Source organism: Tachyglossus aculeatus, assembly GCF_015852505.1.
Source record: "Tachyglossus aculeatus isolate mTacAcu1 chromosome 12 unlocalized genomic scaffold, mTacAcu1.pri SUPER_6_unloc_1, whole genome shotgun sequence".
Classification (NCBI taxonomy): domain Eukaryota; kingdom Metazoa; phylum Chordata; class Mammalia; order Monotremata; family Tachyglossidae; genus Tachyglossus; species Tachyglossus aculeatus.
Window position 1 is genome coordinate 10,423,950 of NW_024044828.1, and position 24,242 is coordinate 10,448,191.

The 24,242-nt window shown below is 42.6% G+C and overlaps 1 protein-coding gene across 1 annotated transcript in view; it reads left to right on the forward strand.

Annotated features, from left to right (window-relative positions):
- The window catches only part of FAM107B (family with sequence similarity 107 member B), a 131,122-nt gene that overhangs the window by 38,449 nt on the left and 68,431 nt on the right, over positions 1-24,242 (forward strand). Inside the window, exons 2-3 of the mRNA XM_038741498.1 lie at positions 264-329; positions 18,678-18,684. Coding sequence (XP_038597426.1) covers positions 264-329; positions 18,678-18,684 — 73 coding nt within the window. The remainder of the gene's footprint in view (positions 1-263; positions 330-18,677; positions 18,685-24,242) is intronic.

The following is a 24,242-nucleotide window of genomic DNA, read 5'->3' on the forward strand; positions in this document are numbered from 1 at the left end:
AGGAATAAATGTCTCCCCGAGGAAATATTGGGTTGACCAGGGAGCATGTAGTTATAATTCTTCCTTGCTCACGGGTTGATTTCCTTTGCAGTGGGGTGAGAGGAAGAGACAGGTAGCCTGATTTCACCCAGGCTTGAGACTGTGTGCCCATGATATTTGTGAGGCTGGGGAAGAGCATGGCTGTAGGTGAATGTTCTACTAATGATTTTTTCATTCTCTGTCTTTTCTCTTTCCTTTCTGGGGACTGGGCTTACCTGGATCAGAAAGAAGAAGAGATGGAAGGAGAATCTGTCTGTCTTGAACTGGAACATCAAGTGGTATCAGGTAGAGTTGATTAAGTGGGATTTAATCTTCCTTTTTCTGACTGAACTTTGCAGCTCCTGACGGCAAGTCTGTTTACCCTCCAAGAATTGTTGAGTTCCATGGGAGCACTGTGGTGTGGGTTATTGGACCTAGTCTAGACATGCTTTGTGGATCACAAATATTTTCAGGAATTTTTCTTTGATTCTATGATTGGATATTCAGATCTGCCAAACCTTGACCCCAGTGATGAGGTGGGACAAATTCTTTGCTCACTTGTGTCTCTGACACCTAAAGACATTTTTTGAGATGTCAGTGGTTGGAGTCAGCCTTTCTGAATCAGGATTTTCTTGTTTTTAGTGTCAGGAGTAGGAGGACGGGAACAGGATCAGGATTATAGTTAGAATTTTTGCCAGTAAGTGCATGCCCAAACTAGATGTATGCATGTATGATCTTGGACCAATCACAAAAGACAATTTTAAGGAGATAAAGCTTTGTTTAGAGAGACTTAGCCTAGGAATAGATATCCTTTCTGCCAGTTGCACGGCGCTAATGATGTTTTATAAATGGGCCTCGCAGTTAGAAACCTGGCTTTCCCAAGGTTTCAGACTATGTCAGACAGACAATCCAACCAGGATCCAGGTCTCATTACCCCAGTTTTGATGCTTTGCCTTCATTGCTTCCCCATTTATCAAATATGTGTGTGTGTGTGCGTGCATGTGTATATACATAAAAATATATTGATTGATTGATAAATTAATCTATAAATGTAGGTATATAGATACATGTGGAAAGTGTTCTGAAGTCCTCTAGCTATTGAAAACAAAAAGGGTCAGCATAATGTTTTACTGCCCTTACCAGTCACATCTATGAAATCCTAGTTTCCAGTTCCTCTGGGTAGCCCAGTGAGCAACCCATGTTTATCTTCTCCCTGGAAAGAGTTGATCAACTCCAGGCTTTATTGCTTGGAAAAATCCAAGAGCCCTTTGTATGTGTATGAATTTAGAAAAAGTGCAAATGTACTTGAAGATTGGAAACTTAGGCTTAGGCTGATATGGATGGTTTCAGCATCTTTGGGAAGGTGCTGTTTTTTCACATTCTCCCCACCCTCACTGGGAAGAGGCAGGTCTCTTCTATCTTAGTTACTCTGAAGAAGAGAAACCGAGGCCCATAGTTATGAAGGGATTTGTAGGGTGAAGGGGAAATTTATTCTGAAGTTGAACTCCACTTCCGTCCTGTTTCTCTGAGCGAAGGATGTCCTTGATCTCTGGAGTCTGCAAATGCATTCCCTCCTCATTCCATTTTCTCTTTAGTGATTTGTTTGATTTTTAAGAATGAAACCTTGCAAAATCTCCCCAGAGAGCAAATTCAGCATAAGGACATCAATTAAATCATAGACTGAGAAAGGACTGAAGAACAACTGGATAAAATAACTTATGTTAAAGTCAGGAGGGACATTCCAATGTCGGGAAAACCAAAGCTATAAAGATGCGTCTCTAGGCAAACCTTGAAGATCAGCAAACCAGGACTCTGTTCTGGTGGAGAATTCTTTGTGCCCACTCTGGATGGAATCCTGCCTTTGCAGGGAAGAAGATGAAATGAAGCACCTGGAATACTCCGGATGGGACCTCGCAGACTCTCTAAAGCCACCAGAGTTCAGGCCACTTAAGCACCTTGACCTACCTTCCCAAGCAGATCATTTTCTGGGATAGAGTGCATAGCACCTGTGGAAAACACTCCTTGGAGAACCTGCCTTCCTGTGTCAGGACTCCTCAGACCACATCCTGCCCTCACCAACTGCAGCCTCATAGGAAAGAGTTAAAGAAAGAGCTGCCTTCTGATTCTTGGAGAAGTCCGCTTCTTGGATTAGTCCAACTCCCTTCTCACTCCCTTTACCTAGGGCTGTTGGTTTAATGCAGGACTCTCCCTCCTCCACACACTAATCTCTCCTGGTGTAATACATCACCCTGATATATCAGTGAAACTGTCTGAAGTGTTTGGAAAAGTGAGTCCCATAAGAACAGAAAACTGTATGCACTAAAAGCAGCTGCTCTGTCTCCACAAAACGGATGATAAATCAGGACCTCTGCTTGCAGCAGCTGGTCTGGATTGTGGATTTCCCAGGGCTCTCGAGCGGCCTTTTTCTTGTTTGCATGCCATCCCTTGGTGTGATACGATGTTCTGATCGATTATTGAAGGGGAATGACGTTTCCATGTTGAAATGTCTTATTTGGGTCCATCAGCCAGACAAGAGCACTTCCTATGCTCCTGCTGGGTGCAGAGCAACTGACTAAGTGCTATAGGAGTTACGGAGGAAGAACAGAAATGTGGTCCCTGTCGTCAAGGAGCTTACAGTCTAGTTATAGAACCACAAAGTTGGAAGCTGGATCATCAAGAGACGATGAGTGTCTAAATCTGCATCCTCCTTGCAGTCTCTTTCCTCCATGCGTTCGCTCAGTCAGTCAGTCAGTTGCATTTATTGAGTGCTTACTGTGTGCTGAGCACTGTACTTAGCACTCGGGAGAGTACAATATAAAAATATAACAGACGCATTCCCTGCCCACAACGAGTTTACGAGCTTCCGGCCAGTAGATGACTTCAGCAGCTTTTGGATAGAGGTGGGTGAACCTTTGTAGTTTAGTTCTCCAAACCCAAACCAGGCTGGCTAATCTTTGAGCAGGCTTTCTCACGCGATTCTGGGTACATCTTGTTTCTGGTTAGACCATAAAAACTGCCAAGCCAGACTTCCTCATTTTGTCACCCCAGCTGTGCTCTGCTTCTCATGCAAACCTGGAAAATACTTAGGGGCCTGAAAATTAAGCACATCATTTTCATTTTAACAGTACAATTTCTTTATATTTCCTCAAGTTTTCTGAATTTGAGGAAAAATATTTAGGTCAACTAAATAGTAAATAGGTTCTCCTCCTTTCCCCCGCATCTCTGTTTTTCATTTGTGAACAAATTGTTTTTCAGCAGTAAAACAGAAAATTTTCATTATCCATTCAATGGGAAGAGCAGCAAGGGCTTTGGAAGGATGGCAGAATGTGTCTGCAATTGCAGACCTAACTAAGGAGCTGCAGTGTGGGGGTCTGTCAGTTGTCAGTCAATCAATCAACCAATGGTATTTACTGAGCGCTTACTGTATGCAGAGGACTGTACTAAGCATGTGGGAAAATACAGTACAATAAAGTTTTTTTTTTCATGGTGTTTGTTAATGCTTGCTATGTGCCAGGCACTGTACAAAGCTCTGGGGTAACCAAGCTAATCAATTTGGATGCAGTCCATATCGCACAAGGGGATCACAATCTCAATCCTCACTTTACAGATGGGGCAACTGAGGCATAGAGAAGTGAAGTGACTTGCCCAAGTGCGCACAGCAGACAAGTGCTGGAGGAGGGATTAGAACTCAGTTGATATTGTTGGTAGACATGATGCTTTCTATCATCTTTATGCCTGTGAAATTTGTACCTATTTCCAGACTCTTGAACAGTTTCATCAGGCCCTTGGGTCCCAGTAATGGACAGATGGGGAGAGAAAAGGTGACAAAAGCAGTAAAGGAGAAAAGTATTAGAAACAAGGGGCAGGAAAAGAATGAAGAGGAAGATCTGTCAATGAGAAATGCCCAAGAGAACAGGACTCAAGTTCAAGATGCTGGTGAGAATGCAGGGAAGAGGAAAGGAGAGGGAGAAAGAAATGATGGAGAGATCTCAGAGGAGCACAAAATAGGAAAAAACAAATAATTGGAGGAAAGTGTGTGGATATTGGTTATTAGAGAGCGTGGATAAATGAGAGACAGTGGAAGGTGGTGAGAACAGAGTGGATGGGTGAGGAGGGGCGAGAGCAGGGTGTGGGTGAAAGAGGGATTTCAAATGGGTACCTATGATGGGAAAAAAGGTCATAGAATAAGAGCTTTCTAGACCCTTCCCCTCCCCTGATTAGGATTGTTGGGAAAAACTGTGCTGAAGAAGTTGACGTACACAAATTTCTAAGGAGTACTTGTGAATGAAAACAGAGACGGAAAGACAACTTACCAAGATTAACGAGAAAGAAATAAAGCACTGGTGTTTTAGGGATGGATGAAAACCCAGAATTTGACTGACAAGGGCTTCTCTCATTTGGCTCCCAGGCACATTTTTCCGCTCATAATCGGAGGGGGGAAATAACACGGCTGGACAGCCTAATGTTTCGGCAGCATGTAGTTCTCTCTGAAAGTCTGATATTCAAAGGTTCAAGCCCTCCAACAGTTTATCTTATCCATCAGAGCTCAACGGGGTCACGGTTTTTCAATGAAGAACAAATTATAGATAAAACTTTGGATGAAGAGAAGACCAGCTCTCCAGCCAGACAGCCATCGGAGCCTCTTTCTCATCCTTAACCAGATATTTCTGAAAGTTGTTCTTAATTTATCCAGGTGATCATCCTTTGGGGAACTTTTAAACAGCAGGAACGACTAAAAAGGCTAACTGAGGAGAGGCCTCCTGGATAAGATTAATGAAGTGGGGAACTCAAAGCAGGCAATGAAAGAACTTTTTGTAGCTATCAAAGTGATTTGTACCCAAAGACAGAAAGGGCAATGAGGTTACAAACTTGAAAAAACCAGCTTCTCTCTGACGATTCTGTGCTGAATGCCATCACTCAAGTTGTTGCATGGAAAGATTTGTTTCTGGGGCTTATTTTTCCCATACTTCCGAGAGCTTTGAACATGACCCCTCTTTCAGGCCGGCGTACTGATCCGATGGGTTTTGGTTTTCTCGAAGAAAGGGCCCATAGGGAGTTCTCAGATCTCTGCAGACACCTCGCCTCTCCCGCCATTAGGAGCAGGGATCCCAAACAGTTTTATTTCCCCCTCATTTTCAGCAGCTCACCACCCCTTCCCCGAGAACACCAGGGTCTTGCCTTTCCCGCTCTGTGTGGGAGTGATGGAAGGAACAGCTGTGAAAATCCCTAGTCTGTCAAGCTAAAGGTGAGAGAAAGGATGTGGCCTCTTTGAAAGCGAAGCATCAGCCGAATTGGTAATATTTATGTCTACTGAGAGCTGGGATGCTGCTGCCCAGCTGCTCCCCTGACTGTGCTATCCTCACTCCTGGATTTAGCGGAAACAATCAGAAGCAGGAAAAGAAGCAGAGAGGGGAAAAAAATCTGGAGGAAACTTCAGCCAGCCAGCCAACCAGCCAGTATGACCTCGGGGGAAGGTATGTTGTACTGATGTTCAGAGACTGAGTTGAAAATTAAGAGTAATAGTACTTGTTAGGGGCTTACTGTGTGCCAATCACTGTGCTAAGCACTAGGGCAGGTACAGTTCCATTAGATCAGAAATGGTCCAGGTCCCATATGGGGCTCACAGTCTAAGGGGTAAGGAGAACGGGCATCACCCCCACCTTGCAGATGAGGAAACTGAGGCACAGAGAAATTAAGTGACTTGCCCAAGGTCACAAAATAGGCAAGTGGTGGACCTGGGATTAGAAACCAGGGCTCTTTAATCCCTGGCCTGAACTTTTGCCACTAGACCACACTGCTTTCTGTTTGTTACAGAATGTAATTACCAATTAATTTTGGAGAGTAAAGGTTGCAGAATGTTTGTGTTGTTCTTAATGGTTTTTATAACACAAAAGGAAGCCTCTTTTGTTTCCTTAAATTAGTTCAGTTAGCAGGAAAAAGAAAGTATAAATTGCACACCTGAAGAGCAAATATGAAATCTTCAGGCCCTCTGGACCCTGACTTTCAAATTAGCCCATTGTTTCAAACCAGGTACCTGCTGACAGGCTTTCCTGAAATGACACTAAAACGTTGGCTGTGGAAATGGGAAAAGAATGACAGGATATGATTATTTGCTATAATGCATAGTTGATATTATTAACTAGCATTTCCTGTTCCCTCCGCAACATATTCAGATGGCTTGTCTTGGATCGCCGATTCCCCGGAAAGCTACCCATTCTAGGGAAATCAGGCCTTGCAAAACTTTTGCAAAAGTTTGATTCACTTAGACAACTGAAGTTCAGCTAGCATGCAGGTCTCTCTGGAGCCTTTGCTGTAGTAGACACTGTAATGCTACCTGTTATCCTTCTTCCTCCAGCGCCCACTAACCGTAAATCATTTTTTTCTGCCTTTTCCATTAGATTGTAAACTTCTTGAGGGCAGGGAAGGTGTGTCTTCCATTGTATTCTCTCAAGCCCTTAGTACAGTGCTTTGCATGTAGTAAGTGCTTGGTTCATAGCATTAACTGATTGATTGATTGATAGAAAACAGAAACTCAAAAATATACGTGATGCTGAAGAAATCCCTTCAGATTTTGCTTTCCATTGAGACAGATTTTTCTCAGCTGCTTCCAGTGGTGGGTTTTTAAGTTCCTAACTGAGCTCAGCAACAGAGAAAATCACATCAGTCCGAGCACTCAGCATGAACGCCATTTTGATTCTCTTGAGACAAATGCAAACGTTAATCTAGATATGCGGTTTCAGCAAACATTCATGTTTCAAGGGCAGCGTAACTCAATATTTTAGGGAGAACACCACAATCCAATTAAGTCACTCATGGTGAAATTAGAAAATGACTCCCCGTGCATACCATTTTAATTTGCATTTCCTGTTCACCACCCAATTCGCAGGGCAAATCCGCTTCTGCCCGGCCAGCTTGGCTCGGTTTAATTTACTCCACACACTGTCTTCATGCTGTACAAAGTGCCACTATTAACCAGTAATGTTTTAAATAACTAGAAGTGGGCAGTGCGCTAACATAAAAGGGCATCTCGTAAATCACTTAGGTCTGTTTAATTTATGACTTGTTTGGATGCCCAGTGAACCATATGAATTGAGTTTGCAGGTTCAGTCATGAAGCTTGATCAACCTGAGCAAAGAATTCAGGGCGGCTAAGGGGTTCCAGGGTGACCTTGGGTAAGTCACTTCACTTCTCTGTGCCTCAGTTATCTCTGCTGTGAAATGGGGATTAAGACTGTGAGTCCCATTTGGGACAGGGACTGTGTCCAACCCAATTGTCTTGTATCTACCCCAGTGCTTAGTACAGTGCCTGGCACATAGTAGGCACTTAACAAATATCACAATTATTAATTATTAATTAGATACTGATCAGTATAAAGCCTCTGGCAAACAGTTGGGGTGGTGGAGGAAGACAGGTTCTGGGAGAGTGATGGACCAAGGGAAGAGGGGTCACTGAGAGACCAGGTCATCAATAGCCTGGTTCTGCTGGGCTCCTCTATGCCCAATTCCAAGCTCCCTGAAACCTGCTCTCTTCCTAGATTCCGCTGCTCCTTTGGGAGAAGGAAGGGACAGAACCCCCATTGGTATGTGGCCTGGTGGAAAGAGCATAATGGAAGTCAGGAGACCCAGGTTCTAATCCCGACTCCACAACTTGCCTGCTGTGTGACTTTGGACAAGTCACTTAACTTCTCTGTGTCTCAGTTACCTCATCTGTAAAATGGGGATTAAGAATGTGAGTTCCCTGTAGGACACGGACCGTGTCCAATCCGATTAGCTTGTATCCACCTCAGCACTTAATAGAGTGCCTGGCACACGGTAAGCACATAATAAAGACCATAAAAAAGACAAGAATAGTATAATAAACATAACAATGATAATAATTGTGGTATTTACTATGTGCCAAGTACTGTGCTAAACTCTGGGGTAGATGTGCTCCAATTCATTCAGTTAAATTTATTGAGCACTTACTGTGTGCCGAGCACTGCATTAAGCACTTGGGAAAGTAGAAAATAATGATAAACAGACACATTCCCTAATCCAATCAGATACAGACCCTACCCCAGTAGGGCTCACAATTAGGAGAACAGTTTAATCAACACTTCAATAATAACAACAATAATAATAATAATATTTGTTAAACACTTACTACGTACCAAGCACTAAGTGCTGGGGTAGATACAAGATAATCAGGTCCCACATGGGGCTCACAGTCCAAGTAATGATGGCATTTCTTAAGCACTTACTATGTGCAAAGCACTGTTGTAAGTGCTGGGGGGCGGGGGGGGGGGTATGAGGTGATCAGGTTGTCCCACCTGGGGCTCACAGTCTTAATCCTCATTTTACAGATGAGGGAACTGAGGCTCAGAGAAGTTAAGTGACCTGCCCAAAGTCACACAGCTGACAAGTGGCGGAGCCGGGATTAGAACCTAATGACCTCTGACTCCCAAGCCTCAGGCTCTTTCCACTGAGCCACGCTGCTTCCCAAGTAGGAGGGAGTAGGACTTTATCCCCATTTTACGGATGAAGAAACAGGCACAGAGCAGTGAAATGATTTGCCCAAGGTCACAAAGCAGGCAAGTGGTGGAGCCTGGATTAGAACCCAGGTCCTCCGGCTCCCAGGCCCATACTTTATCCACTAGGCCATACTCACATGGGGTAATTTGTTGCCCACAATCCCAGGTAAGGTAGAAGGGGCAAGGTGATCGAGTACTTTAAAGCCAATGGTGAGGAATTTCTGTTTGATGTGGAGGTGGATGGGCAACCACCAGAGGTTCTCGAGGAGAGGGGAAACATGGCCAGGTATGCCGTGTTTTAATATATAAAAAAGGTCAACTACCTGTACGTCCATTTGCTTCTTTCATTATTTGTCAAGATTTTGTTGGATATCTTGACCTGTCTTTCCATACTGCTTAACTTCTCCCGTAGCATTAGGGCGGTTTATCTTGAGTAAGTTGTGGGTTCTCACTCACTGATGGTTTTTAAGATCAGGCATTTAGACAGTCATTGGAGGGGATTGGTTTAAGTCACCTGACAGTTCCTGGACTGCATCGGAGCCAGGGAAACCATTTCCCCATTCTCTTGCACTTTCCGCTCTCCCTGAAGATCAGTAATGGTTAGGGGCAGGATGTAGATGATGAATCCACGCTGTGCGTCACGGGGAGTTTCTGGGGTTTCTCTCCAGTTAAGAGCTCTGGGTCTACCCAGTAGCGGGGCTGCAGCCAGCCTAGTTCACCTTTTTTCTTATGGTGTTTCTTAAGCGCTTACTATGTTTCAGGCACTATTCTAAGCACTGGGGTAGATACAAGCTAATCAGGTTGGACACAGTCCGTGTCCCACATGGGGCTCACAGTCTTAATCCCCATTTTCCAGATAAGGTGCCGAGAAGTGAAGTAACTTGTCCAAGGTCACACAGCAGACAAGTGGCAGAGCCAGGATTAGAACCCAAGTCCTTCCAACTCCCAGGCGTTTGTTCTATCCTCTAGGCCACGTTGCTTCTCGAGCAGCCTTGAGCCAACTCAGCTCCAAGAGGCACCATCCGCTCCTGCTCCACCAGCCTCTCAGCCAGCTGATTTCTTAAAAAAAAAAAATCCTCATCCTCTCTGCCAGCTCCTCTGCTCTAACCCTTCTGGGCCTTAATGAAGAAGGAGGAAGTGAAGGGCTTTGATGTACAGCTGCATGGTGGCTAATGAGTCAGGCAAGAGTTCAGATTCTAGGGGGAAATCACCATCCAAGCTTTGATTATTCAGCAGGGTCATAGAAATGAGAAACTGCACCCAGGGCTGGAGGCATCTCTCCCATAGCCCCAGATTGAGTTGCTGTGGGACAAAGGATTCACACAGCCTTCATTTGGACACACTTTTCCCTCACTTCCCTGGCCAGTTTTTTTTTTTGACATGAGCTCCAGAGGACAAAACTGTATAATTCTTTCTCTGATAATGGACCAAGCAATTTGATCTGGATTGTAAAACAAACTGGAATTCAAACATGAAATGAATTCTTTCCATTCCCCCATGTGTGATCCTCCCACCCTCGCCAGCCCCTTTTCCTCCATGCAACATAAATGCCTGCTCTGGCACTTTCTAGTCCAACTGAACAGCCAGATTCCCTCTGCTTGTCTTCCTGCTCTTGCTGGGGCCAAAACAGAGACATTCATAGTAGACAGGCCTTGGCTGAAGTAGTCCAAGACAGTCTCTCAGCAGAGGCCTGTGGCAGGCTTTAGGGGAAGTGGATAATTTTTTTTTCCAATGGCATGTATTAAGTGCTTACTCTGTGCCAGATGCTGAGGTAGATACGAATGACTCAGGTTGGACACGGTCCAAGTTCTACGTGGGGCTCACATTCTAAATCCCCATTTTATAGATGAGGTAACTGAGGCACAGAGAAGTGAAGTGACTCATCCAAGGTCATATGGCAGACAAGTGGCGGAGCTGTGTTTAGAACCCAGGTGCTTTAACTCCCAGGCTCTATCCATCAGACCATGATGGAATTTGCCAGTATGGAAAAGGGACAGTTGGCAATGACTCAGAATGAGGAAAGCGAGGTGGCTAAATGATGAGCATAAGGGTTATTTCCAGGCAAGAAAGAAGACGACAGGGTTGGAAGAATAAAATCATCATTTACGTCCATTTCAGAGCCACCAGAAGATGACATGTCGTGGCCAAGTAGGGGAAGCAGCAATAATGTCAAGAGCACAGGCCTGCGAGTCATAGGATGAGGATTTCCTCCTCCTCCTCCATGTCTGCTGTGTGATGTTGGGTAAATCATTTAACTTCTCTGTGCCTCAGTTACCCCATCTGTAAAATGGAGATTTGAGTGTGAGCCCCACGTGGGACAGGGACTGTGTCCAACTTGATTACCTCGTATCTACCCCAGTGCTTAGAACAGTACTTGGCATGTAATAAGCACTTAATAAATACCATTCTAGTGATGCTTCTTCACTGGCATAGATGAAAAGTTCGATTTACTATTCTTGGGGTTTGAAAAAAACCTGTGGTTGGTGTGGGATTATCCCACCCCTCTCAGTTCTCTTCTCTCTAAATGCATCCAACCCTCATGTTCCGTCACTTTGAAAGAAAATGAATTATGAAAAAGTTTGCGGGTGAGTTGAGCTGTGCACAGTTTGACAGTTGGTTTTTGAAAATAGCCCATAACCTAGAGCAAGGCATCTTGATGGTAATGGAACGTGTGTTCAGGGAACAGTTCTTCTGATTCCCCCCTATACCAGTATCCTCCAATGTTAAACATAGATGAGATTGCAATTTTAATTTTTGTTACTTAGGATTGTAACAGAAACTTGTGGAATGTTTGGTAGATAAAGTCTTAAAAGACCAAAGGATGACTTAAACGTGAAAATATCTAATAATGATAATTGTGGTATTTGGTAAGCACTTTGTGCTAAGCACTGTACAAAGAATTGGGGTAGATAAAAATAACCAGGTCGAACACAGTCTCTGACCTGAATAGGGTTACCAGTCTAAGAGGAAAGGAGAACAGGTTGTCTGGGGCACAGAGAAATTAAGTGACTTGCCCCAAATCACACAGCAGACAAACGGCAGAGATGGGATTAGAACCCAAATCTTCTGACTCCCAGGCCTGTGGTTTTCCCATTAGGGTTAGTCATGGAAAATTTCCAGTGATAGTACAGTGCTCTGCACACAGTAAACACTCAATAAATACCATCAATTGATTGATAATATTAGAAAAATCACTTGAAAAGGGATGGCAGAACTGAGCCCACCTTATATTTCCTTTGGGTCATCATGCTACTCCCACCCTATGTTTCCTTTGGGTCATCATGCTACTCTCCCAAGCACTCAATAAATATGATTTGATTGATTTGCTGCCAGCAGAAAAGCTTCCAATGGAAAGACTGAATCCCTAATAGGCACACCTGCTCATGGATGAGGGCACAACAAGGATTGAAACAACAATTGTCCAAACCTGTTTTTTTCAGCCTGGATAAGAGGGTGAGCATCTAATTCCTGCTTCCAAAAACAAGAGTTCTGCTCCCAGGTAAGCCATCAGAGACACCTAAGAGCAGGTCCAAGAAAACAGTTCAGATGTGACTTCAAACTTATCCTAATTATCTGCAAAATCAATACAGCTTCTGGGGAGAGCTCACCCAAAGTTAACCCCAGATGAAACAGTTGTGTAATGTAAAGCGCTCAGCTTTTTGAAATCAAAGGGTGATGGAGTGAGTAGAGGGTGGGGATAGTGACTGGGAAGATCTGAATCCACCCTTCCACCTCCCTCCTAGAAACGTCGCTCCAAGTAATGAAAATTCTTGCCGGGCTCAGGTCAGCCTCAGAAATCACATGCCAATTCAAAAATAAAACTCAAGCAATGAGTAGTCACTCTTAACCCTGACAGGTTGCACTTTCTGTGGCTCTTCCTGGATTTTCTTGGATGAGCTGTGATGATGGAATGTTTGTTATTCTGCTCTTTGAGATGATTTTTAAAGCTGCAACAGATACTATTTGGGGAGAATGGAACCACTTGAAAACATAATCAGTCATCAGTCTTCAGTGACAACTAATGCATTTTAAAAAGGGATTTCTTTCTTGCTTTCTGATGGTTTCTTTGTTTCTCCATTTTGTTGCCTTCGGTTACCTGCTGTAAATAGCGCACTGTAGCAAAGGAAAAACTAAAGCTCCTGCCAATTGGCTTCAAGACTTTGCATCCTTTAACTCTCTCTTCTCGATCCCTCCGTTCAATTAACAATCCCTCCATTCAGTGTTCCCACTTCAGACTTTTTGCTTGTGCTTTCCTCTGCTTCACTTTTTGAAACGGTGTCTCTACGCTCCCTGCAAACATTTCTAAAAAGTCAACACCTCTTTCCATGATTAATCCCAAGCCATCATTTTCAATCACTTTGCAACTCATGTATTTATATGGTAGTTATGGTATTTTTTATGGTATTCGTTACGTGTTTACTACATGCCAGGCACTGTGTTAAACACTAGGGTAGATGAAAGATAATCCAGTTGGACCCTGTCACTGTCCCATATGGGACTCACAGTCTTAATTCCTACTATACAGGTGAGGTAACTGAGGAATGGCAATTTGCCCAAGGTTCACACAGCAGGCACGTGGTGTCTAGGTCCTTCCAACTCCCAGGCCCATGCTTTATCCACTAGATCACACTTACTGTGTGGCAAGGATTGTGCTAAGCATTGGGGTAGATATAAGATAATCAGATCAGGCACAGACCCTGTCCTGCATGGAGCTAACTAGGAGATGGAGAACATGTTACAAATGGGGGAACTGAGGCATCGATAAGTTAACTGACTTCTTAACTAGACTGTAAGCTCATTGTGGGCAGAGAATGTGTCTATTGTTATATTGTACTCTCCCAAGTGCTTAATACAGTGCTCTGCACACAGTAAGTGTTCAATAAATACCACCGATCGATTGATTGGTACCATTTAAGATTAAGATGGGAACAACTCAGATACTGAATCCTTCCATACCTAGCTTTTCTGACTCTCTTTCCCTCTCTTAAAGTCAAATCAGCACATTCTCCTGGTTTGGGAAGCTAAGGGAGTTCTCAAACCACATTTCCTGTTTCCTTTAATTCAGCTATGCGCTAGGCTTTATAGTTCTGTCTTTCCCTTGGATCCTCCCTTTTAACTCTTTAATCATATATACTAGATTCTCCTATAACACGAAGCTCATGTCCCAGCTGAAACTCACGCCCAGGAAAACGTGCAATGTGGTATGTACTCCCCAGTCAGGGCTGCACACATTTGTCCAACAGTATCATCTGGCATCCGATAGTATTCTACATTAGAATAGTGCTTCGCACATAGTAAGCGCTTAACAAATGCCATCATTATTATTACCTACCTAGCAACACACTTTGGGCAAGACATTCCCTAATTCTCTTTCAGTGTTGTAGCCAAGAAGTGTAATCAAAGCTTGTGATATGGAAGAACTGAGTGCTCTCTTATATGAACTCTCCCCAAATCCTGTGGCACTAATGCTCCATTGTCTGAAACCGGGGTTCTAATCCCCGCTCCGCCCCATGTCTGCTGTGTGATCTTGAGTGAGTCACTTACTTTCTCAGGGTCTCAGTTTTTTTATCTGTGAAATGGGGATTAAATACTACTCCCTCTTTTTTAGACTGTGAGTCTCTAGTGGGACAGGGATTGTGCCTAACCTGAGTATCCTCTATCTTTCCTTGCACTTCTGCGCTTGGCACAGAGTGAGTGCTTAACAAATGTCAAAACAAACAAACCCAAGTATCAAAAACAGAAGGAATACAGAAGAAAAATATCATTCATGAATACATTATTTTACAATTTGGTTATTTGAAAGTAAACACTAGAAACTGGAAATCCAATATCCAGCTTCTAGTGCAGTTTTCCCAGTGTCAGAATGCATTCCCACTGTTGGGTAGGGACTGTCTCTATGTGTTGCCGACTTGTACTTCCCAAGCGCTTAGTACAGTGCTCTGCACACAGTAAGTGCTCAATAAATATGATTGATTGATTTAGAACCCAGCACCAATCAATTAATGGTATCTTTTGTGTGCCTACTGGGTGCGGAACACTATACTGAGCATTTGGGAGCATACAAGAGAGTTAAGTAAATAAAGAAGAGTTATATAGACACAGCCCCTTCTCTCAAGAAGTTTACAACCTAGAGGCAAGACAGGAATTAAAATATATTACAGGCAGGGGAAGGAACCTAGTACTAGATTTTCCTCCCCACGAACCGAGATCATCTCAATCCTTTCTCTTGGTGTTTAACAAAACAACAACCCTAAATCTAAAGCAAAACCCCTGGTCTGATACCCAGTGAGTTTGACCTTAGTTTAAGCCCTGTTTAAAACAGTTCCAAGAAAATGGGTGGGTAACTACATTAAATATGCGCTGAGAATAATTACTAGCATCAAGAGCAATTAGGAGAGTCTTGAAGTTATGTGAATGACAACAATAGGCATGTAGTCCCCTGGGGAGGGTTTTTACAAGGTGGAAGGAGAATTATTATCACCACGTTGTGATTGACTCAGGGCTTTGTTATGGGCAAACATTTCAGGGCAGAGATTTGGAAGCCTCAGTGAAGTGTAAGCACATAAACAAGATCAGAATGATTACCTTTCTGAGAAAATGAATAGTTCAAGATTCCACCTTAGAGTTGATGAATCCAAGTCACTTGGGTAATCCAGATTTCACCAGTCAGTCAGTCAGTCAGTCAGTCGTATTTATTGAGTTCTTACTGTGTGCAGAGCACTGCACTAAATGGTTGGGAGAGTTCAGTGCAAAGGCAATATATCCCAGGAGCCTGTGGCCACCCTCACTTTTTCATTTATCTTTAGTTATAGAGAAGCAGCATGGTATAGTGGATAGACCATGGGCCTGGGAATCATGGGTTCTAATTTTGGCTCCTCTACTTTGGGCAAGTCACGTCACTTCACTTCTCTGGGCCTCAGTTACCTCATCTGTATAATGGGGATTAAGACTGTGAGCCCCATATGGGACAGGGGCTGTGTACAACCTGATTCCCTCATATCCACCCCAGCGCTTAGAACAGTTCCTGGCACATAGTAAGTGCTTAACAAATACCATCATTATTATCATTAGCCAGTGCATCCTGTTTCATCTATCTGAATACACTACATTAATGCTTAGAAAAACCATCATAAACCTCACTGAGATCCAGGAAACAGTTGTTCCCCTCTCACAGTCCTAAACAGACACTTTTGGAAGATTGTGTCCCATCTCAGGTTCCTCATGGGAAGAGGAGGATGTGCTGGAGGAGAACAACATAAGATACTGGATATTTAAACCCAAGAGAAACGTTTGGAGAAGCCAGAGCTGCTTAATCTAGAGAAAAGAAAGTTCAGGGGAATTTTAATTTTAGGTCCTGTCCAAGACAGGGCCACTCTGCAGAGGAGGCTGATAGATTGTTTTCGGTCTTCAGTGAGGGCAGAGTAACAAAAAAGCAGATGATTTCATCAGGAAAGCTTTAGGGAGAGCTAAGGAAGGGTTGGTGAACACTGAAGCGATCCTGACAGCCTGTGTGAAATCTTGTCTCTGGAGGATTTAAGACCAAGAAAGACAACCATCTGCATTGAATGACTGCAATGCTGCCTGAAGCCCCGGGGACTGAGCTACTTATGGCAGGGACATTTAGAGGTCATTTTGTCCAAACCCCTTCCTCCAGAACCCCCGCCAGGGATGTCATGTAAATTAATTCATTCAATCGTATTTATTGAGCACTTACTGTGTGCAGAGCACTGTATTAAGTACTTGGGATGTACAGTTCAGCAACAAATGAGACAATCCCTGCCCACAGCGGGCTCACATGGCCTGTGGATTAGCTCTAATCTGTGGTGTGTTTTTTAAAAAATTACAGCATGTCATTGTAACTTTCTCTAACTTGAGTTTGACATCCCAGACTGAGATCTCCAGGACCTCTGATTACATAAGTCTCTTTAAAAAACGTCTTCGGGGATGGGGTTTCCACCATTTTCCTCAGTGGACTTCCTTATATTTGACTTCAGCACATTAATTCATTCATTCATTCAATCAATCGTATTTATTGAGTGCTTACTGTGTGCAAAGCACTGTACTAAGCGCTTGGGAAGTTGCAGCCAGGGAGAACTTTCTCCTTTTTGGTTCTTTGTCAACATGGAAGATAAATGATGAGCTTAAGGATCGGACAATCTGGAATATTTATTGAGTACCTACTAGGCATAGAGCACTGAACCAGGAGTACAGAAGGAAAAAAAACCTGATGAGCTCTTTGCTGTAATTGGGACTTTGACTTGTTTTTTCTTTATTGTGTTTTCTCATTGATTGATCCACTCCTACCACTTCCTTTAACTGAAGAAGAATGTTGGCAATCTCCTCTGTATAAAAATGAATAACCTACTCTTTGGACCAGAAAGTGGGGAAGCAATGTGATCCAGGGGAACGGGAATCCAGAAATCAGGATGTTATTCCCGACGAGGCTCTTAGCTCCCTACTGAGCTTGGGGCAGTTCCAATCCTGAATCTACCAAAACTGCTGGGAGCAGGCGTTTCATATTTGCATTGTTCTGGCTCTTTGAGATTGTGCGGTGTGATTTAAATGATGGTGAAACAGCAGCAAATGTATCAAATTATCTTTAGTGTTAAATCTCTCAAGTCATTATTTTGCCAACCAGTCTACTCAAAGAAGCAGGGTGATCTAGTGGAAAGACCCCAGAACTGGATGTCAGGGGACTTGGGTTCTCTTCCTGCCTCCACTAATTGCCTGCTGGGTGACCTTGGGCAGGTAATTTAACTTTGGTGTGCCTCAGTTTCCTCATCTGTAAAATGGACATCAAATGAGTCAATCAGTAGCATTTGTTGAGCTCTTACTGTGTGCTGAGCACTGTACTAAGCACTTGGGAAAGTACAATACAACAGAATTGTTAAACATGATCCCTGCCCTCCACAGACATACCTCTCTTTCCTCCCCCTTAGACTGTGAGCCCATGTGGGCCAGGGACTATGTTTTATCTAATCATACTGTATCTATCCCAGCACTTAGCATAGTATTTAGCTAGTAGTAAGCACTTAACAAAGACCACAGGATATGCAGAGCCTAAATATCCAAACAAATAGGAATGCCTTGTTTACTGTGCCTATTGCTTCAAATATGCCGAGTGTGGATCTTGACCCCATACTTCTCCAAAGATGAGCATTTGGATTAAATTTAACCTAACTGCAGAAGCTCGTTTATTGAAATACTGGGTGTCAGCACTTGCTTCATTCCATTCACACTGCACATTAAACTAAGTTAGTAAATGAACAGACAGTCAATGGAAAGACACATTTTAAATAGCCAAATCTGATTCAGAGCCAAATTCATTCATTCATTCAGTAGTATTTATTGACCGCTTACTGTGTGCAGAGCACTGTGCTAAGTGCTTGGGAAGTACAAGTCGGCAACATATAGAGATGGTCCCTTCCCAACAACGGGCTCACAGTCTAGAAGGGGGAGACAGACAACAAAACAAAACATGAACCCTATGTGATTACTGCAACAGCCTCCTCTCTGATCTCTCATCCTCCTGTCTCTCCCCACTTCAGTCTATACTTCAAATGACCACATAACCACCGGAAATTTTAATTCATGACCATGGGAGGCACCTCTTGTTGTTAATGACATTTTGTTAAGTGCTTACTATGTGCCAGGCACTGTACTAAGCGCTGGGGTAGGAACAAGTTAATCAGGTTGAACACAGTCCATAGCCCACATAGGGCTTGCAGTCTTAATCCACATTTTAAAGATGAGGGAACTGAGGCCCAGAGAAGTGAAGTAACTTGTCCAAGGTCACAGAGTTGACAAGTGGCAGAACAGGGATTAGAACCCAGATCCTCCTGACTTCCAGAGCTGTGCTCTATCCACTAGGTCACGCTGCTCCCCTCATTTTTGGACTTTCAAAACCTCAGTTGTTCTACCGAGATTTAATTGTTTCTTCTAAATGATAAAAATAATTGCAGGTTAGTCCTAAACCTTGCCTTCTCGGTGATCCTTCATGTTCATGCAAAGACTGAGACTTCGCCACAAACCCACCGTCTCTGTCTTACGATAAGGTCTTCATCCAAAGCTCTGCTCCGCCGTCTTTATGCCACGCTGTATCCTGCTTTTTGAGCCATTTTGGATCAGATGGCTACAGTCAGTTCCTCAGCCTCCTGGTGTGGCCCCAGCTCATGCATGTTAATGATTTCCACCTCGTTAGCATTCTCCTGAGCATCTGCTTGCTATTGGGAGTGCAGCGAGACATGGGGAATCCCAGTGAAAAACAACGGACACCATCTTCTCAGCTGCCCCTGCCATGATGCAAAATCAATTCTCATTATTTCCCAAATTCAAAGATCTCGGAGAACCACTGGTCAGCGTCTTTCCTCCCATATACCAAACTGGAAGTTTCCAGGGAGGCAATATTAATGGAAGTATGCCTCGTTCCCATTGTAATCACACTTAAAATTTTGCAAATCATCATCATCATCATAATCGTAGCAAATAATGCGAATAGCCCACTCTACCCTGGCGTGCAAATATATTCATTTTTATGGAATCGCCTAGTGTTTGGTGCTTGTTCCAAGGTGATGAAATCTGAAGAACTGATTGTAAATAAGAGAGAGGGAAGACCACACTTTGGGCTTCTGAAGAAATCAATCAGTCAATCAATGAATCGTATTTATTGAGCCCTTACTGTGTGCAGAGCACTGTACTAAGCGCTTGGGAAGTACAAGTCGGCAACACATAGAGACAGTCATCATCATCATCAATCGTATTTATTGAGCGCTTACTGTGTGCAGAGCACTGTACTAAGCACTTGGAAAGTACAAGTTGGCAACATATAGAGACAGTCCCTACCCAACAGCGGGCTCACAGTCTAGAAGGGGGAGACAGAGAACAAAACCAAACATACTAACAAAATAAAATAAATAGAATAGATATGTACAAGTAAGATAAATAAATAAATAAATAGAGTATAAATAAATAAATAGAGTGAAAGAGTATAGGAATTGTTTAATGGCCATGAGGTTGTTCTCTCACTCAGATATTGCTCTATTTTTTATTTCCATTTATTTTAATGGTATTTGTTAAGTCCTTATTATGTGCCAGTCACTGTACTAAGCACTGGGATAGATACAAGGTTGGACACAGTCCATGTCCCTTGTGGAGCTCACAGTTTAAATCCCCATTTTGTAGATGAGGTAACTGAGGCACAGAGAAATTAAGTGACTTGCCCAAGGTCACATAGCAGACATGTCATGGAGCCGGGATTAGAATCCAGGTCTTTTGACTCTCAGGCCCAGGCTCTTTCCAGTAGGCCATGCTGCTTCCAGGTTCAGTCCTGGAATTATTTTTCATTTTGAAATACTTTATTGTAGAAGATTTGGGGAGTAAATTGAACTTTTGATCCAACAACAAGAAAATGATGATGATGGTATTTGTTAAGAGCTTACTACGTGCCAGGCACTCTACTAAGTGCTGGGGTGGATTTAAGCAAATTGGGATGGGCACAGTCCCTGTCCCACATGAGGCTCATGGTCTTAATCCCCATTTTACAGATGAGGGAACTGGGGCCCAGAGAAGTGAAGTGAGTTGCTCGAGGTCATACAGCAGACAAGTAGGGGGGCTGGGATTAAAACCCATGAACTTCTGACTCCCAGGGCCGTGCTGTATCCAGTACAGGAAGAACTGGCCTTCAAAATCTTTCAAGGCTCTGTATACCTCTCTTCTTTCTGACAGTATAAAGAAAATAGCTAATGAAGACACAATCATCTAGACATCTCTTTCTGAAATTGTTCATCAACAAGAGTATTAAGATCTATCAGTCCCCAAATTCTCCAGGAGAGGCTATATTCCTGAAGGGGTATAGGTTCCTCAGAAGAAAGTAAGATTCTGAATGATGCACTTCCACGTTATAATTGTAGTCTTTTTCTGCATCATCATTATTATATTTATATTTATTGATCATTTACTATGTGCCAAGCACTGTGCTAAATCCTAGGCTGGTTATTATCTGGTTATCTGGTTCAGGATAATCAGATCAAACATAATCCCTGTCCCCCTATGGGGTCGCCATGTAAGAGACCTTTGGGAAAATACAGTACTCTGGAGTACCAAGAGTAGAAATATTTTCTTACTACTTTGGTTTAGAGGACAGGTCCTCTGCAACAAGCATTGGTTAGAAATCTTCTTTGGGTGGAGCTTGTATTGTTTGAGCATAAGGCACTTTGGTTCTTCCTCTTTAGTGTTTATGAGGACACAGTAGTCAACGCTGTGTACTTGAGCCCTGGTGGAGAACTATGTTCTTTAGCAGGAAGCCACTTGCAATTGCCAGTTAGATCAGGTGGGAAGGGTTCAGATGGATGTTTGCAGATGATTCTGAATGGTGAGGGAGGGGTTGCTTGCATTGGTGAAGACAGGAACAGAATTCAAAGGGAGATAGATAAGAAAAATGATCTGGCAAAAAAAAAGATGATATTCACTAGGGATGGGGGAAAGTGATCATTTAGGGATGTTAGCTTGTGGGCAACAAATACGTCTACCAACTCTGTTGTATTGTACTCTCCCAAGTACTTAGTACAGTGCTTTGCATACAGTAATACTCAATAAATAAGATTGATGGATGAAAACCCCAATCATAAACACAAGCTGGGGAAAGAGTGGCTAAGAAAGACTCTGTGCGTGTGGAGGGGTAGGGGGAGTGGGTGCATATAACTACTCTGTTCTCCCAAGCGGTTTTGTTCAGTGGTTTGCACACAGAAGGTAAGCAGTAAATAATATCGATTGACTGATTGCTAAATATAAATTAGAATTATAGTGCTCTTAGAAAAATCCCTAACGTGGTACAAGGTTGAATCAACGGGAGTAAGATCGGCAAAAGTCATTTATGCTACTCTTAGGCTCCATGCTGATCAGAACTCCATGAGAATATAGTGTTCAATGTGGATCACTGTGCTTTAAAAAGCATGTTGCCACAAGACCTTGGGTTCTAATGCCGGATCAGCCACATGTCTGCTATGTGACCTTGGGTTAGTCACTTAACTTCTCTGTGCCTCATCTGTAAAATAGGGATTATGACTGTTAGCCCCATGAGGGACAGGAACTGTGTCCAACCTGATTAGTTTGAATCTCCCCCAGTGCTTAGTACAGTGCTTGGCACATAGTAAGAACTTAACAAATACCATTAAAAAAAAAGAAAAAAGAAAAAACCAGAGAGGGTCCTGAGAAGAGTGACAAAAATAATTAAAATTCTGGAAAAAAGATTACCCAACTAAAATCATATCTTCAAGATCCCTTCCCTGACTAACATTTTCCCCCATCCTATTTGTCCTCAATCAATTAATCAATGACATTTATTGAGCACTTACTGTGAGCAGAGCACTGTACTAAGTGCTTGGGAAAGTACAGTACAACAGAGTTGGTAGACATGATCCCTGTCTGCAAGGAGCAATTAAACATTGCAGTTAAAGGAGCAGAATTTCAGGCCCTTCACTAATTAGGTAGGATCAGTTATTATTGCTATTGCGATTACTGATTGTTGTTCTTGTTATTTTTGATAACAACATGATCGATAATTATTAGTTATTAATAATACTTGTTAAATACTCACTATGTGGCAAACAATGTGCTAAACACTAGGATAAATACAAGATAATCAGATGCAACTAACCTCCTGCCCGGCATGGGACTCACAGTCTAAGTGTGCTAATGGTGAAAAAAATGAACTAAACCCATCTCCAATGGGTTTAAAATGGTTTCTTAACTATTTTAATTGACAATGACAGGGCAGTGTATATGTTAAGATGATTTTATTAAAGCACCAGTTCTCTCCTGCTGGTTTGAATGTGCTTCTGTTAATAAGCAGAGGTTGAAATAGGGGCAAGGGAGAGGGGAAAGAAGCAGGGAAGCATGCAGGGCTGTGACCTTCCAGCCCCACTCATTTTGCAAATGATTGAACGGGACCCAGAATCCCCCGCCTTAATACTAGATATAAGAAAACTTTTGTGCCTGCCCTTATGACGTTCTTTTGCTATTTTTCCGATTTCTATCACAATACGTACTTTGTCTATGGTGTAGCATGTATGTATGTATGCTGTATAGTGCTATAGACAGTAATGGAATCAATGGATTTCTATGAAATGAGAACAAGGAGGCAAGTAATTAAAAAGCCCAGGATTTCGTTCCACTCCTCTCCTGGTACCAGTAACAGAAAAAAGACTGAAGGGGAAGATATGGCCTGAACATAACAGCATAACCAAATAAATGATGGATGGGAAACTATTTCTGTCAGAGCAGCTACCAAATTCCAATTAAATTGTGCTGTGTGAAAAGTATGTTGCATAAGGAGCAAAAAAAAGTGGAATGTTCTTCATATAATGGAACATTTGATTTATATGTTAGTCAAAGGAGTTTGACAACTAACACTGGAGAATAATCTCTTTAATGCCTGTTTGGTGAGACATTCATAAATTAATCAAGTTTCCATGCCTTTTTTTTAATGATTTGGTTGGGTGGAGTTTGACTTTTTCTTTATGTCTTTTCTTAGCTTTTTGTGGTTTGATCTAAAATCATTTCCTCTTATCGAATAAAAGAAGCTAGGATAGCATCCTCTTCTGAATTACGTTTTTTTGAAACACAGGAAAACTCTCAGGAAATCCTTTTTCTGCTTTAGGCTTCATGTAAAGAAAAAGACTTGAAAAAGCCAAATCTTCATAGTAGTCAGCTACCATATATGTGTAAAACATCTGTTTCTTTATAACTATCAATGGCGGTGTTACTTAACAATTCTAAGTAACAAAATAGTTACAGCCTTAGCTTTTCCAAGTCCCTGCATTTTATGAAATTCAAAAACCAAAATATGAAAATGGGAACTTTTTTATACAGAAAAATAAGATTTTCAAACATCTGGGACAAAATGAATCTTCCCCTTTCCTCCCAATGGACAGAGTACGGCAGTAAAACTAAATGCAAACAGCAGAGAAGAGTTCATTTAAATCACGAGAATGACAAAATATAGTCCTGACGCTTAATGGCAGTAGAACACTTTGAAGATGAAAAGTGCATCAAGAAGAAAGGTGCTCGGCATTATTATTATTGATATTAGTATGGCATATGGCACTTTATACATATTTAATGAAATGATTATATACTTCTCTCTTTGGAAAATTGTACCCAGGTGCCACAAAGAGCTGTCGGGCTACTTCGGCACCACATTCTGATGTGCTGGCATGAACGGCTTGGGAGGAGAAACTGTCCGAGTCTCATTTTCAATCTCCGGGGTGGCAGCCGAGGGGAGTGAGGAGCTGGGAAAGGAAACTTCTCTCTCTGACTGCCTCACCCACAGACTTGGTTCTATTTAGCTCCCTCCTGCCTGGTGCCCTGGGAGGAAGAAAGATCTAGATCAAGTAGACTGTAAATTTGTCTCTAGACTGTAAACTCATTGTGAGCAGGGGATGTAATCTACCAAGTCTACCGTTACTCTTCTTAGAGTTTAGTACCATGCTCTGCACACAATAAGCACACAATAAATATGATGGATTGATTGATAGACTTGTAGAATGGGGGTTCAATCACGGTATTTATCTGGCACCTACTATGTGCAGAACACTGTCCTGAAAATTAAGGAGGAAAGGGGGACGAGATGTTGGGGAACTGAGAACGAGAAAAGGGTTTAATGGGACTGGTATCAGGGGGAAAGGGAGCCTGCAAAGAGACTCTGTAATGGATGGAT